We start from the raw sequence: 17,560 nt of genomic DNA on the forward strand, positions 1-17,560 counted from the left end.
AGGAGAGCCACCCGGAGAAGTTTAGGGGAGTGACAGGCTTGATCACAGCCGCATTGTCTCAAAAGACTGCTCTGCTCCAACAGCAATGTGGAGAATGTTTCTGAAAAAGGTCCAGACCGGCAGCTGGGAAATTGGCCACTGGAGAGTTACTGTGGCAATAAATGATGGATGTAGGGAAGAGAAGTGAATTTCAGGAGACAATGAGAAAGTGAAACTGACCGGACCCCAGTCCGGGCCGTGCCTTTGTCCGAGACACAACATAGACAGTGCAGGTCTGTGCATGCTACCAGGTGAGGTGACATAGGACCGCTGGATGAATGGGAGAGGAGCCCAGGAAAGAACTCAGGCCAGGAAATAACGTGGGGAGTCATCGAGAGAGGGAGAACCCAGGGATGGAGCTGGAGAAAACCACTGACCCGAGCAGAAGGTCCTGAGGCAGGACACATCCACAGGTAGACAAGAACCCAGAGAGAAAAAATAGGGAACGAGGCAGAAAGCCAGCCAAGAGTGGGGAAGTAAGTAAAGTTTCCTGGAGGAAATGGTCATTGTCAAATGTTACCGAAAAGTGAGCTCCTTATCAAGGACTTACTGGTGACTTTGGCAAGAAAAGCTTTACAGCAGCTGTTAACATGTTCCCTCCTCTTGGCCTCTGACTGCTTACTGACTACACACTTACAGGGCCCTTGTCACGCCTTCGATAACCAGAACGATGTCCTCTCTGTGCACAAGGCTAAGGATACACAGATGGAGTGGCCTGTTGTACCAGACCCAGGGATTCAGTCACGGATCGGCCAGCCGCCCACGGACGAATGCTACTGGAGAGTGAGGAGGGACTGTTTAGTTGGGCTTGGCAAACGTTGCATTATACACCCACCACGTGGTCAGGTGCTGTGCTGGACCCTGGGTTAGCAGACATGAGTCAGACCCAGCCACGTAGCCCCACGAGGTCACGGGCTTCATCTACTGCACTGCCCTATTCCCAGCACCTAGCAGAGCACCTGACACTTCATAAGCAATCGAGCATTTACTGGATGAACAAATGAATGGAGGAAGACATGACCTACTGTTTCCGAGGGCAGAGAAGGGTAAAGCTTTTTTTTTTTTTTTTTTTAAGATTTATTTAAGAGAGAGAAAGAGAAAACAAGCAGGGGCAGAGGGAGAGAATCTCAAGCAGACTCCCTGCTGAGCGCACAGCCCCACACGGGGCTCCACCCAAGGAACCCCAAGATCATGACCTGAGCCAAAACCAAGAGCCAGAAGCTCAACCCACTGAGCCACCCAGGCATCCCCAAAGGTAAACCCTTTAGGAGACATCTGTGATCTGGATTTGACCAACAGCAGGATTCTGCTAGGCACGTGATGCCTGAATTTTTTATAATGTCTCTTCTATACAAGACCAAGTTCCTAGAATCACACAAGTCTTTGTGACCCCAGAGCCATAAAACAGGCTTTGTCTCTCTTCCCGGTCATCAGTGAGGGCAGTGATGAGCACCGGGGCTGCCCACGGTGTGGGGCACACTGGAGTCCTAGACTCGGCGAGGACTTCCACAGGTGTGTTCACGTTGGAATAATCCACTGAACCATTTAATACACTTAAAATGTGCAACTTTCGGGGCACCTGGGTGGCTCAGTGGGTTAAAGCCTCTGCCTTCGGCTCAGGTCATGATCCCGGGGTCCTGGGATTGAGCCCCACATCAAGCTCCCTGCTCAGTAGTGAGCCTGCTTCCCCCTCTCTCTCTCTGCCTGCCTCTCTGCCTACTTGTGATCTCTGTCTGTCAAATAAATAAATAAAATCTTTAAAAAAAAAAAAAAAGGTGCAACTTTCCCACAGGTTCCATTTTTCATTAGGAGGGTTTTAAAAAAGGAGTGTTAGGAAGCAACCCGTTCTTCCCCTAACAAGTTCACTGAACACTTTTCAAGAAAAGTTCCAACTTGACAAGTGCAAAAAAGGACTGGTAAGACCTCCAGCAAGCTGGTAAGGAGAGAAGATGACCTCAGCCCCTGGCAGGGAGTGGCCAGTATCTGGCCAGCAGGGCGCCCGCTATCAGCAAAGAGGGGCCACTGCCTCCAGCCAGTAACATCACAAGCGTGAGTGGAAATCAAACCGTCCTAACAGGTTCTCATCACTATCAGTGACACCACACTGGGACACACCAGGCTCACGTGTCCAGGAAGCAGAGCTGGTTAGAAGGACAGACAGCAGGATGGCCACACACCAGCCCAGAGCACAGACTGCGGTCCCACCAGCTGCAGAAACGTCACAATGGGGAAGCTGGTGTGACTTTTCTCACTGCTTCCTCCCACCCACTCTCCAAACCAGACAGTATCTGCCTTTCACAGATGTAGAAACAGGCTCAGGAGAAAACAGATTAAAGTGGGGGCAACCGGTGACTCAGTCAGTGAAGCGTCTGCCTTCGGCTCAGGTCAGGATCCCAGGGTCCTGGGATCAAGCCCCACATGGGGCTCCCTGCTCAGCGGGGAGTCTGCCTCTGCCTCTCCTTCCGCCCCTCCTCCCGGCTCTTGCTCTCTTACGTTCTGTCTCAATTAAATAAATGAAATCGAAAAAAAAAAAAAAGTGGTCGAGCTGGGATGTTTGATACAAGCGTGGCGGACTCTGAAACCCGTCTCCACCCCACCCCATCAAGCTGTCTGGACTCACGGCAAGAAAGCATTTTCCAGATGAGGCCTCATAAGGCTTCGATGCTGTCACACCATTCAGACCTTAAACCCCACCAAGACCACAAACGGAGCCTCCTAGCAGGCCTGATGTATCTCTTCTCAGAGGACACCTGTACAACACACGCTTCTGCACCTCAAGCGAGACGTCTACTGATCCTGGCCTCTAGAAACCTCTATAAACCAAATGGCCCAGCCAGCACACAGGCCCTCAGGGCTGCGCCCTTCATCAGGAACCAAGCAGTACTCACTGCCTCTCTCGTTCGAATACTCTTGTGTTCCATACTATGTGTCAAATACTATTCTGTCCTGTCTGTCTTCAAATATTTACTCTCTCTACCAAGGAAGTGGAGAAAAATAAAGCCAAGAACTGTAGGAAAATCAATGGGCCATCGGGAGACAGGTCTCACCCTGAACAGCAAGGCTCTTGGCCAATCTCCTCACCAGACTCAACGCATGGGGAAAAAGTTCTCTCAGACAACCAGTAGGGCCACCCAAGAGAAACACACCCTGGGCAGCCCCCCAGAGACAAAAGTGGTCATGCCACAGCTGCTCTGGTGAGCGACCACTGATTCCAAGGCCGCTGTTGGTGGAGATGCCAACCCGGGATGGCGCCAGCCTCCCCCGGTGGCCCCCCTGGGTATACGCCCCAGGTTCTGAGTTCTAGTCCTGCTCAGAACTGCTTCTCATTGCCGATCCCGTCATAAACCGACTTGTACAGTTAAGACCGTTAATAACTCCAATTCACTGTGTTTGCGTTCCTTTGGTCCCCCCCCCAAAAAAAAATGTTTTAAATGGCAGCATCTCAGCTCTTAATACTGCTGTTTTATAACAGAAACTGAAGTTTTATAATACATGTAATTATGTATCATCTATGTTGAGGAAGAAGAACATTAATAATCCCAACAGGACAACGGCTTCAGAAAGTGTCTTTTTTTTTTTTTTTTTTAATTTATTTGACGGAGAGAGAGGTCACAAGTTGGCAGAGAGGCAGACAGAGAAAGCCTGGGGAAGCAGGCTCCCCGCTGAGCAGAGAGCCCCACGCGGGCCTCAATCCCAGGACCCTGAGATCATGACCTGAGCCAAAGGCAAAGGCTTAACCCACTGAGCCACCCAGGCGCCCTGGAAAGTGTCTCTGTCCAGTCAGATCTCTACAACTCAACTAGGATATATCCTATTGCCTACAAGTCATATTAAACTCAGAAGCTGAAAAGCGCCCATGCCCCCACCTGCAGATTTCCTCAGCACTTCCCAGCTCCAACCCCAGCTACAGAAGGCCTGGTCGTCACACGAAGGCGAGCTGCCCCCAGTAGAGATAGCTTTTCTCCAGAGATGATGGCTCTGTCGTCCCCTAACATAGGGAAGATAATCATTTTGGCTTAAAAGATCAACTCCTCTAGATGTGCCTGGGTGGCTCAGTCAGTTAAGCGTCTGCCTTCGGCTCAGGGCATGATCCCGGGGTCCTGGGATCGAGCCCCACATCAGGCTTCCTGCTCAGTGGGGAGACTGCACCCTCCTCTCCTTCCAACTCATGCTGTTTGTCTCTCAAATAAGTAAGTATTTTTACAGCATTTCTTGAGTTAAAGTAAAGATCCGGTTCATATTAACAAGCATCTAATGTGACATCCGTAATAAGAATTTGGTAAGATGTAAGTTACCCTCCAGCTGATTTCATATTTTTACAAATGCACCATTAAACAGGAACCTAAGCCGACACTGAGCTCTGAGACTAGCAATGTGCCAGGAATCCTACCCACGTAAAGGGACTTCAAGAGGTACAAACAGGAACAGCCAAGGGACAACTATCCACATCTCCCGGCAACCGCCAAAGCAAGCAGGTTTGAACAATGAAAACCAGTATTAGGAGAGATAACTAAGCAAAGGAGGAATGCATTCTTAACCATTTATTCAACAAGTAATTGAGTGCCTAATGTGTGTGATTTTATTTTTTTTAAGATTTTATTTATTTACTTAGTTGAGAGAAAGAAAGAGAGAGTGCACAAGCAGGAGGCAAAGGGAGACTCTCAGAGGCTATGCTGAACACAGAGCCCCACATGAGCCTCGATCCCACGACCGAGAGGCAGACGTTCCACTACCTGAGCTACCCAGGACCCCCTCAATTTTACATAATGTGACCATGAGGAGATGAGAGACTCAACCATGCTGGTATCTGAGGGAAGGGCTATCCCGGCAGAAGGAACAGCCCGTGCAAAGCCGTCCTGAGGACCCTGTGGAACTCTGCAAGGACTCTAGCTTCTCTGTTGGGAGTAAAAACAGGAAAACTACTGCAGGGTTTTAAGCAGAGCAGAGCAATTAATCTCCAACCTTGACTTGAACAGGATCACTCCGGCTGCTGTGAGGACAGCAGAACGTACAAGGACAGAGGCAGACGTGCGAGCCGGCAATGACCCAACTCTGAGCTGTTGATGGCTTGGACCAGGGGGAAGCAGTGACAGCGAACAGGGGCAGACTGGGGACGTGCTGTGATAGGAGAACCAGCAAGCCCTCTTCATGGAATGGAAACCACTGGAAGAGAGAGTCAAGAATGACTCCCAAGATTTAGGTCTGCGTAACCAGAAGGATGAAGCTCTGGCAGCCGGGCTGGGAAGGCTGCAGGTTGAACACACGGGAGGGTAAGGTCAGAGTTAAATACTGGCCATACTGAGATTCCGGTTGAGATCCCAAGAGCAAATGGCAAGGAGTCTGAGAAAGGGGCCCTTAATATTTGGCTACTCAACAAATATTTACTGAGGACCTACCTAGGCTCTTTGGCCCGTGTGCAGGCCTCAGGCAACAGTGAGGGAAAAACGAAGTCTCTGACGCCGACTCGGCAAGCCAGGCGGACTGAAATCCTATGACTGAGGTCTACTGGGATGCTTCAGCCACACAGAAGAGGGACATCTAAACGTGCCCGGGAGGACTTCCCAAGAGAGACCACGCGAGAACACATACAGAAAGATGAGCAGGGGTTACCCAGGTAACGAAAAGGCAGGTAGGTAAAGGGAAGGATGCTAGGAAGACAGCAACGTTTATGAGAGGGAGATCTAAGGTCCCAGGATCTACCAGAAACCCAGTTAATACCCAGTTGAAGTGGATGCTGGCACCGGGCAGGGAGACAGCCTTTCCGGGCCCCACCACAAGATCACAGATCCCAAGTGCGTTATGCAGGTACGGATGGAAGAAGTACTTGGTGTGTGACCAACGGTGAGAAAACAATCAGAGAACACGTGAGGCGCGCTACAGACCTGAGAAATGTTAAGGGATGACAGGAGCCTCTCCTGGAGATGCGTATTAACAGACAGCTAGTGGATAATGACAAAGCCAGGCCAGAAGCCGTGTTCCCTACATCGGTGGCCAGACGAAGGGGCAACGTGAAATACAAGTGCTGATACTAAAAAGTGAATGGCTAATGATGTAACAAAATCCTTTTACAAATCTGGAGGTCTCCAGCTTCCTGCTTTTGACAACATCACAGGAGGTAGGGATCCAGATCCTGGGTTCTGACATGTATTTTGAAAGGTACAAACTGAGTGACCTTGACATAACAAAAGCCCTTCCATTCCCATCCACTTATGTCAGCATGGCTTCTGGAAGCTTCTATCTCTACAAGAGACAAACCTTACTCTAGCATTAAGTCATAATGACCCACAAGTACACATGAGTTGTACTGGGTGGGAGAGTTTCTTCTATCTCATCAAGTTGTTTTCCAACCAATGTCTACCTTTTGTGTCTAAGAATTCATCAAAATGTTTGTCTACCTGTTCTGATTAGCTTATGGCAGTAACGACAGTAATATAATCTGAAAGAAATTAACACTGAAGAGACTTAGAACAGGAAATACATCATTCCAACGTACACATGCATTTTTGTTGCGTAAGGATGATAGAATGATCAACAGAAGATTTTCAAGCATAAAAATAGATGAGAGTAAGCTAATATTTTGTGGGTAAAGTGGAATTGAAAGTGTGATTTCGTAGAGAAAAAACGAAGCTTTCTGGCTCAAATAAGAGCCTTTTCATGTATTTTTTAATGGACAACAACAGGCCAAATTATTACAGTATGCAGAGCCCACTAGATACACTTAGAAGATTAAAACAACCATTATTTCAGAGTATCCATATTTACAACATATCAGAAATAGATCCTTTGCAACTCTTTAATCAGGGTGAAAAACACTTCAGGCAAAAAGTACGAGATGAGATAAAGGATTGCCCAGAACTTCTTTTAGCTATTGAGATGCAAACAGGCTTGAAGAACAGAGAGCCACTCCAGGTCAGGACTCCTAGGATCCTCCTCTTCTACCACAATCTCTACAGCCTGAGACTTACCAACCTGCACGGGACAGAGCTCTGCAGAGACAGAGCTCCCCTACACCACAGGGATGGAAGTCATGCTAGAGACATTCTGCAAGACTTGGGGCTTCCCTGGACAGGCTGACAGTGGATGTGTGTTGGGATATGACAGAATGGCCCTTCAGCTAAGGGGAAAAGGCCAAAATTTCAGACAAGAGAGCACACTTAGGGACTGATCCAAACAATAAAGAAGCACTACCCTACTTCACCTGCACACATAAAACCCTTCCAAAGTCCTCCAATGTTTCCACAATTCACACAAAGGGCATGTGGCGGAACCTTGTATCACTACTCCTGTAAAAAGGACTACCACAAACATGAGATGGGGACCACACCAGGCAGGAATAAACCTGCGGGCCACCTGCTCCACAGGATACTCAAGGTTACTATGCAGGGGAGTCGAGGTCACTGTAGGAAGTGTAAGAGGTTCAGAGACACTCCTGATACTTTTCCTGCAGTTTCACAGCTTGTAACCCTACGGAAATAACTGCTTTTTCCTTGTACTATGGAAAGGCCATTTTTAATAGCCAGATAACAGAGCAAACCGATTTTTTTGGAATTATCACTTTCTCCCATCATCATTCAAAATTTCTCAAAGCACCTGTGAGCCACTTTAGAACCAATGCCCCCATTTCTAATCAAATTACTGCTTAGGAGAGGTCGGAAGGTTTAATGCTTTCTAGGATTCTTTTTTTTTTTTTTTAAGATTTTATTTATTTATTTGACAGAGAGAGACACTGAGAGAGGGAACAGTAGCAGGGGTAATGGGAGAGGGAGGAGCAGGCTTCCCTCCAGGCTGGGAGCCTGCTGCAGGACTCAATCCCAGGACTCTAGGATCATGACCTGAGCCGAAGGCAGACGCTTAACAACTGAGCCACCCAGGCGCCCCAACGCTTTCTATGATTCTTCAGACTTTTCCAGTTATTATGTTAAGTAGTCTACTGATGGTAATTTTAGGACTGTAAACACTTTGGCTTTCTCTGTGTGCACTTTCCTGTTCACTTCACTTCTGCCTGCATGTGACCTAAACACGGATTAGTATTTTTTTGTCAACATCTGACAACTGTTAACACCTTTTGTCTTTTTTTTTTTTTTTTTTTTAAAGATTTTATTTATTAATTTGACAGAGAGAAATCACAAGTAGACAGAGAGGCAGCCAGAGAGAGAGAGAGAGGGAAGCAGGCTCTCTGCTCGATGCGGGACTCGATCCCAGGACTCTGAGATCATGACCTGAGCCGAAGGCAGCGGCTTAACCCACTGAGCCACCCAGGCGCCCCACACCTTTTGTCTTTTAGATACTCCTCTCTTTAGGGAATCTGGGTGGCTTTGTCCGTTAAGTGTCTGCCTTTGGCTCAGATCATGATCCCAGGATCCTGGGATGGAGCCCTGCATCAGGCTTCCTGCATCAGGAAGCAGAGAGCCTGCTTCCCCCTCTCCCACTCTCCCTGCTTGTGCTCTCTCCCTGTGTCCAAAAAAAAAAAAAAAAAAGCAAGGTAGAAACTCCTATCTTTCCCTTTCTATTTTCATGTAAACTTTGCAGTTATTTGTTCATCTAGAAGTACTTCTCTTTCAAAAATAATGTTCTGACTGGTGCCTGCGTGGCTCAGTCAATGAGGCATCTGCCTTTGGCTCTGGTCATTATCCCAGGGTGCTGGGAATGAACCCTGCAACAGGGCTTCTCCCTCTCCCTCTGCCTTTTTGCCTGCTCCTGCTCTCTCTCTCTCTAATAAATAAATAAAATCTTAAAAGAAAACAAGTAAATAAAGTTTTTACATTCTGGCTTTACACTGGAGTAAAAGAAAACAAATACATTTATTAAATGTATGTTATACATTTATAAATGTTAAATGTTAATACATTTATTAAATTATGTTAGAGATTTGAAGATGTTTCCACTGTTAAGCAATTCTGTTGCCAAAACTTATGTGTGCACCTACAAAATTTGTAAACAGAAACTTGTAAAAACTTATAAAATAAGGACCTCCCGTAGAGTTTGAATCCCCGAGTTAAAAAACCGTTAAAGGGAGTACCTTGATTTGCAAAAACAGCTGATAGATGACAAAATTTTCTAGATGGTTTTGGGGGGTGGGACTATTGTGATTTGGTAAACACTGCAAACTGGGGAGTTTCTTGTTCCTGGATCTTTTAAGGAGATGACTTTTTCAAAGGTGATGATCTTTAAATCTGGACCAAAAGGACTAAACATAGAACTAAACCTTCAGCCTTGTAGTCACCAAGACTAATATCACGAAGATCTTCCAAGTTCCCTGAATCACCATGTATGAAACAAGATTTTTAAAAATAAATCACTCTTCAGTCACAGATAAAAAACATTTTAATAACAATCAAAAGGTTGGGATGCCTGGGTGGCTCAGTCGGTTGAGCTGCTGCCTTCTTGAGCTGCTGCCTTCGGCTTAGGTCATGATCCCAGGGTTCTGGATCAAGCCCCACATCCGGCTCCCTACTCAGTGGGGAGCCTGCTTCTCCCTCTCCTGCCTGTCACTCTGTCTACTTGTGCTCTGTATCTCTCTGTCAAATAATTTTTTTTTAAATCTTTTTAAAAAAAATCAAAAGGTTTTATACCATTAAAGAAACCACCATTTTTTTTTAAGATTTTATTTATTCATTTGAGAGAGACAGTGAGAGAGGGAACACAAGCAGGAGGAGTGGGAGAGGGAGAAGCAGGCTTCCTGAGCAGAGCAGGAAGCCCGATGCAGGACTTGATCCCGGGACCCCAGGATCATGATCTGAGCCAAAGGCAGACAGTCAATGACTGAGCCACCCAGCACCTCAGAAACCACCATTTTCAGTGTTTATTTCATTTTTCTCCATTTTGTAATTCCAATTTTTGTTTTAGAGAGATTATACTTATATAATTCATATATATGTATACATGACTTAGGATGATATAGAGATGATCGCATGCTTCAGTAAGTTGGCTTAATGATAAAAATGGTCTGATGGACAAGAAAGCAAGCATGCGTGCACAGACCTAGAGTATACCCTCCAAGCTTTCTCACTGGTTTCAAACATTGAGACACACATCTGAAAGACCTCCCAGATCCAGAACAGTCCAACAGCACCATCTCAGAGCCCACTGGCAAGAAGAGTCAGGCCCTCAACAGTGAAACTCCCCCCACAATCTGTCCCCAGCCCAGAACTTCATAAAAGCAAGACTCAACAAAGGAAATGAGGACATCCAGGCAGAAGATCTCGGCAAAGGCCACAGAGCTGGAGTCGGGTGACCACAGAGAGCAAGCATCCGAAGCCACACTTCAAAGACCTGCTAGGCAAGGAATGAAAGAGAAGGCAGCTGACGCAGGCACAGCTGGGGGAAGACAAGCAGTAGAAGAGGAACACACTTGACTCCTCGGGACCTGCTGTCTCTTCTTCCCTCTGCCAGGCACGGTACTAGGTGCTGGCCCACCAAACAGGACAATTTCCTGCAGAGCCGGTAAATTCCTGGGGCAGGGGGAAAGCCAGGCGCACCAGGCAGCCAATCTGGCTGCAACAGGGGGAGCAAGGGGAGAGGGGCAGGAGGTCTTCAGGGCCAGGTCGCATCATGGCCACGGTTTGGGGTGACAGAAAACACACAGCACCAGCTCCGAATAAAAGAGCAGAACCAAACCAGTCCCTTGGTTCTGGGAGTACCTCACAGAAGAAGGGTGTGGAACAAACAGGCTGGCCAGATGGGGATGGCTGCTGAGGTCTCAGGAACAGGGTGATGGAGCCAGTGAGAGGCAGGCCCACAGCACATTCCAGAGTGCTCCAAAAGTAGATGCTGAGTCACAGCCAAGCCGAGCCAAGGTGACAGCCCACACCTCCGGGGGACTGCAGTTTTCCCCTCTTGGTCTGTATTACTCATACACACTCAGACCAACCTCCCCCAAAATACCTCAGAGGACTGGCTGCTGCTTGTGGAGACAGCTCAGAACAGCACAGATTTCGGAAAACTCTGGCTTCCAATCCAAGTCGTATCACTTACCAGCCCATGACATCAGGCAAGTCAAAAACAGTCCTAACCTTGTGCGCCTGGGTGGCTCAGTGGGTTAAGCCGCTGCCTTCGGCTCAGGTCATGATCTCAGGGTCCTGGGATCGAGTCCCGCATCAGGCTCTCTGCTCAGCAGGAACCTGCTTCTCTCTCTCTCTCTCTCTCTGCCTACTTGTGGTCTCTGTCAAATAAATAAATAAAATCTTTTAAAAAATTTCTCCTAACCTCATCTTCCACCATTTTCCTTGAATGGGGAACACACCTGCCTGGCCTCAAATAAGAGATAATCCAATGCTTTTAAGATGAACTGGCCTGGGGACACCTGGCTGGCTCAGTCAGCAGAGCAAGCAACTCGCGATCTCAGGGTTACAGGTTCGAGCCCAACCTTGGGTACAGAAATTACTTCCGAAAAAAAAAAGAGAGAGAGAAAGAGGGAGAAATCTTTTTAAAATAAATAAATAAATAAACTGGCTTGATGGTGAAAGTGGTTTAAGCAAGTTTTAACTGTAAATACCACGAGCCATTCTCTCAGGTATCTTCATATCCCAAGTTCTCCTCAAAAGCACTTCACAGAGGACGCCTGGGTGGCTCAGTCAGCTAAGCAACTGCCTTCAGCTCAGATGATCCCGGGGTCCTGGGATTGAGCCCCACGTGACATCGGGCTCCCCCCACTCCATGCTCCCTCTTTCTCTCTCAAATAAATAAAATCTTAAAAAAAAAAACCCACTTAATACAGTATTCTGCACAATGACATTCATTTATCAAGTACCTACTTAGTACATATTAGATAACTACTAGGCTCTGAATAAGCAATACCACTGTATTAGGGTTTGGGAGCTCTTAATATTTGGGTCATTGCAACATGAATAACAGAGTTAAACAGGGTTTCCACTGTGGCTTCAAATCCTAGTTCAAATAGTTTAGTGAATGAAAGAATAAAAGAGTCATTACAAATTTTGGTCTGCCTAACTCAGCCCAACAAACGCCAAACACCAATGCTATTATCAAACACCGAAATGGGCAGAAGGCACAGATAACGAATATGGGAGATGCTCTTACAGAACTTCTTTTGGGGTCGGGGGAAGGAGTCAGCAGGCAACCTACACTACTACGCAACCACATTACAAGGCAAAATGTGGTGAAACTATAGGAAGCATGAGAGACACCAAGTTAATTCTGACTAAGGAAATGAGTACAGAGTTCCCTGGAGGACGTATGTGCAGAAGTGAAGGCTTAAAAGGATGATAGGTCATTCTGGACAAGACCCAGAGCAAAAGTGTAAGTGAAAGCAGCTCTACAGATGTGTTTGTGTGTATGGGGGGGGGGGGGAGCGGTGACAAGGGGAAGGGGAAATGTTCACTAAACAATCTGCGACCACATTGGGGGGTCAAGGGCATGTCCGCTGTGCTGAAATGTTTGACCTGCTGTCTGGGCGATGGAGAGTGGCCCAAGGTTTCCAGACAAGACAGTGACACAGCCAGAACTAGAGCCAAGGAAGCCCACTCTCATGGCAGTGTGAAGAAGCAGATGGAGAAGCTATTTTAATCAGCCAAGGAAGAAGTCACAGCAAGAAGAGGGAATGGCCCCCGCTGTCAAAGCCATACAGGCAGGTAGAGAAGTTTACACTACTTTTTCCCCTCTTCTAATGTGACTTTCTGCTCTCTCCACACCTATCCTTTAGGGGAAAGGTGAGAACCTGGTTTTTAACACAGATCAGAGCAACTTTCTCAACCCACTACAATTTTCAGACGAGTTTTTAACAATGACTTGCCAGGTCAGCCTGGTGAAGCTTGTCTCAAGTTCTACGCATGCTCACTTATCAAACAAACTGGAAAATGTGATCTACGGAGCCGCAATCACTATTTTCACCTTGTACAACCAAAATAATTTAGTCTGAGAGACAATGCTTGAACTTAGGGCAGCCTCAACATTAACATAAATTAGAGCCCTCAAGAGAAACTGAACTGGGGGCTGTTTTTTTCTTATAAAGGAAGGATGGGGGAGGGGGCTCCAGATCTATAGGGCTGGGCCCAGGGTACAAAGCAATCTGCATTTCCATTTCCCTTTGAATCAAGCACTTCTGAAACCATTCCACGGTCATTTCCAAGCAGCCCGTTTCCAAGGTGAAGGTTGTAAACGTGTGTCCCTCCCTGCCCCCTAGCACCTTAGTCTTACTTTTCCTTAGTTAAGTCTTCCCTAACAAAGCAACAGCAGGCAGCAGAGGGCACCAGCCTAGAACCCTAAAATATGACCTGAATACATTATTTGCCTCATCTGGAAGTGATGAGACTAAGCGTTGGACTAACTTTTGGGACTCTGAGGTTCCTTCTAGCTCTAAAATTGTCAGTTTTGATGATGTTCTTGGATCCTCTGGCTTCCTCCAAATTCTTTAAACAAGCGCATAATAAAAACCCAGGGAACAGAGGATGAATCTGGCTTCCAGATCCTCTTGCCCTACTATGCTCAGACTTCCAAAGGAGGTCCAGCCTGTTGATGCTGATAATCCTCTAAAAGGGAAAAAAAAACTTGTAATTTTTTAATTCCTTGCAGGAAAGGCATTAAGGCCTGGAATAAGAGAACCAAGATAAAATTGCAGCAAATGAACTATAATATGGAATTCCAGAAGTCCAATGCTCCTTTGGACTTCTTTTACAATAACAACAACAACAACAACAAAAACTGGTTAGTCTTAGACAATGACATAGTATATATCGGTGCCCAAAGTATACAACATGCTTTACCCTGTTTGCTTTTTTTCTCTTCCAGCTGACTTCTTGCTCTCTCTAGACCTATCCTTCTGGAGGAAATACAAAAATCTGGTTTTGAAGAGAGAGTTTCTTGAGAGTTTCTATCATCTTCCCCCTTGATGAGAATCCCAGGGACAGCAGTTACTACTCCCATCATGGCTCACTACCAGCTCCCACTTGACACATTACAGAAGTAACACTTAGGACTTAACACTGAGTATCAACTGAGACCAGGAAATGACTGAGGGCCACAAAAGCTAGGAGAATGGACTGATTCCCCCCTTTAGGGTCTCAGCTTCCTCCTCTATAATGACTTTACCATTTAGATGACTGCCAAGGACACTGTTTCTATATGCCACGGTCATCTGCCAATTTAAGTCTTCCTGCCCCCAGGAGGACGGACCTCAGGTAAGTATTTGGGACCAACTATGCGTCAGACTTCATGCTCGGAGAGCTGGGACAGCCATGAAAAACAAAAAGGTCCCATACAACAGGCATGTGCTATGGAAAGGGGAGGGAAGGTAGTCCTAAAAGAACACGGAAAGCTTCCTCAAAGGGCTGGGCATCGTGGGTTTTGCTTTTACGTACTATTTGAAAAAAAAAAAAATGCATTCAGCCTGGCGCAAATGCCACATCAGCTTTGGGGGCCTAACGCTGCCAGATTCCCAGCCCCGGGAGCTAGAGACAGGAGATTAAGTTGATCAATAAAGAAGTTTCCGAGCGCCAGCGGCCGGGTCCGGGCCCCACGCGCCAAGGGAGTCCAGACCTGGAGGGGGAAATGCGAAGCCAAAATGGAGGAGGGGCTGGAGGAGTCGGCTCGGGCGCGAGAACCTCGTGGCTCGCTCCGCATGGCGCCAAGCAGCCTTCCTGCTCTGCTCTCCCGGGCCCTGGGAGGCAGCATCCCACGTCGCCAGACGCGGCGCGCACAGCCCCGGCCCGCAGGCTCGGCTGGTGGAGGGAGCCCGCGCTCCCGCCGCACCCCGAGGTCGCCAAACGCCCCGGGAAACAAGCACCCACATCTCAGGGGCATCAGGGGAGCAGAGAAAGAAACATCTGGGAGGACTCCACCCTTCACCTGCAGAAAAAGCCCCGGGAAAGCTAAAAAGCCATTTCCCTAGTTTCTCCTTGCCTGGCCGATAAAACAAAGAAAGGCACGTAGGGGAGTGGGACACCCAGAGGATGACCCCTTTCCGTGGACCCAAGACGCGCAAGCCCCGGACACCGAGGGGCCCGGAGCCGGTGCAACTTTCTCATTGAAGCCGGCCACGCTTCCTCTCAGAACCGTGGAACACCAGAAGCCCCGGCGAGGAGCCTTCCGTCGATGGCACCGCACCTAGCCGGCGCTCGGGATTTTCCCCAGAAAGCCCTGCAATCCGCAGCCCACGACCGGCTCCCGGCCCCGGGACGCCGCCTCGCGCGTTCTCGCAGCCCGCCGGGTCCGGCTCCCCGGCTCGCCCCGCCCCGGGTCCCCGGGACCTCCCGGCGGGGCTGGGGGTGGGGGGCGCACCGGGGGCTCGCCGGCGACAGTGTCTCAAGCCCTCTCCCCCACCGTCCGACCCGCCGAGTAAGCACTCGCCTTCCCGGCCGGTGCCCCCATAGGAGCCGGGCCACGAGTTACCGCAGCGGAGAAGAAGAGCGAGCGGGAGCGCGCCAGCCCCGCGACCGGGGGTCGGCGGCAGCCCCCTCCCCGGGCCCCCCGAGGACCGGAACCCCCGGCCGCCGGCCCAGCCCGGCCCGCAGTCGGCGCGGGGAAGACTGGGCGCTGGAGCGCGGCCAGGAGCGGAGGCGCGCGGGCCACGCGGTGGCTGCAGCAACTGACACGGCCCGCGGCCGCGCCACAGGCTCCGCCGCCCGGGCCCCGCAGCGCGGCGCCGCGACCCCGCCGTACCTTGCCGCTGGCCGTGCCCCCGCTGACGCCGATCAGGAAGGGCTCGCCGCCGTTGGGCTGCTGGTGGTTCTGCAGGGTCTGCTCGCTGTCCCCGGCCATGGCTGGCGCCGCCCCTCCTCCCGCTGCTGCCGACCGACGCACGCTCCCCGCCCGCGCCCGCGTCGGGCTCCCCCGCTCCCCGCGGCCGCCGCTGGGCGCTGCCCGGCTGCCTGTGAGCCGCCCGGAGCTCGGCCGTGGGGCTGCCTTTCCCGGAGGCGCCGACAGCCTGCCTCTGCCCGCAGCGGCCGGCTCGGTTTACAGCCCAGGCGGAGGTCAGCGTGATGCCGCTGCTCCAATCCGGGCGGGCAGCGCGCTGCTATTCGCCGAGGCGGAGGCGGCGAGGCGTCCGGCCCCAGCCTCCGCCCCTCCCGGGCCCCGCCGCCGCCCGAGGTCTCCCGGAGAGGTGTGAGCCCGGCCCTCCCTCCCCTCCCCCTCCGCCCCCCGCCGGGTTAACCCTTTCCCCGGGGACCTCCGGCCGACCGAGGGCGGAGAAACACGCGCTCGGCGCTTTAATTGGGTGCGCTACCCCCCCTCTTTCAAAGGGGCCACAGAGCTAGGAGGGCGGAATGCCAACGCCCCAGGTTTGGGAAGCAAAATTCGAACAAGCATGGAAGGTTAAGACGAAGCAAAGAGTTAAGGTCATTTGCCCATTATTCAGGCTAAAAACTTGTGTTTTCCCCAAATGAAAAATTTTCCCCCGCCCGTCTGCCAAAATATGTCAGACTCTGGCTTTAAATATTTCCTCTCTTGGAAACACCATCCTCCTTAGTAGGCGACTCCCTAGAGTCCTTGTCCCTAGAGAAGGGTATTGGGGGGTGGGGGGTATCTGAAGGGCGCGCTCCCTCCAAAAAGCAAGGCCCTTTCAAACCATAGTTTGAAGTCACAAAGACTGAGGTTCCTGTGGAATTAGGATTTATGGAAACAGTGAAATAGTAATTAATGCCATTTTGACCCATTAATACCCTTAAGTGAACTGGTTTTTCAGAGATGGGCCATTAGTGACTTGATGACAAAGGCCGGATCCGACAGGGACTCAGAGCAGCCTCCACCTCTGGAGGCGGATTTCTCCATTCACATGCAGTTGCACAAGTGAGTTACATAATCTCCCTGTGCCTCAGTGTTCTCATCTGTTACATGGGAATAATAATGGCACCTCCATCCTAGGATTGTTGCGTTAAATGAATTCTTATAGATAAAGTTCTTAGGATAGGGGTGCCTGGGTGGCTCAGTTCTTGAGTGTCTGCCTTCCACTGGGGTCATGATCCCAGTGTCCTGGAATGGAGCCCCCACATCAGGCTCTTGCTTAGCCCTCTCCCACTCCCCACTGCTTGTGTTCCCCTCTTGCAGTCTCTCTCTGCCAAATAAATAAAATCTTTTTTTTAAAAAAAAGTTTTTAAGATAGCTGCTGTCACAGTCTAGGCCCTATGCAAGAGATGGAAGAAAACAGGCTCCTACAAGGCTGGGAGTCCCCCAGAAGGGACTTTTGTTGGGGTAAAGACGGGGAGAGGTAGGACTAGATCAGTAGCTTCTGGCCTCTGCCCCCGTGAATCCGGATCTGATGAGTTGATGTGCTCCTACAGGCTAAAAGAGAGCTTAAGTCAACAGCATTATTTTCAAACTTAGGTACCTTAAATTCAGAATTTTTTTAATTGCTAAAGAAAATTAAGAACATTAGAAAGCACCCATGTTCTTTTCACTTCTGAAATATTTCGTGTCCCTACCCAAAACCAAACTGCACAGAAGCTCAGACAGGAGGCTCAGATGGAGAGAGTGGCTACCTGGGTGGGAGGGGTCAGCCGGAAGGAGGGCGCCATCCCACATGGCTGTGGGGTGGGTGGGTTTTAGCGGATTCCTAAGGCTGCCTCTT

General features: G+C 49.5%; 1 protein-coding gene across 1 annotated transcript in view; it reads right to left on the reverse strand.

Annotated features, from left to right (window-relative positions):
* UCK2 (uridine-cytidine kinase 2) overlaps positions 1-16,060 on the reverse strand; it is a 74,369-nt gene extending 58,309 nt beyond the window's left edge. The window contains exon 1 of the mRNA XM_004751443.3: positions 15,655-16,060. Coding sequence (XP_004751500.1) covers positions 15,655-15,753 — 99 coding nt within the window. The 5' untranslated portion in view covers positions 15,754-16,060. The remainder of the gene's footprint in view (positions 1-15,654) is intronic.
* Positions 16,061-17,560: the final 1,500 nt, after the last annotated feature.

The sequence above is a fragment of the Mustela putorius genome, unplaced genomic scaffold (assembly GCF_011764305.1).
Source record: "Mustela putorius furo isolate JIRA1106 unplaced genomic scaffold, ASM1176430v1.1 tig00000508_pilon_pilon_pilon, whole genome shotgun sequence".
Classification (NCBI taxonomy): Eukaryota; Metazoa; Chordata; class Mammalia; order Carnivora; family Mustelidae; genus Mustela; species Mustela putorius.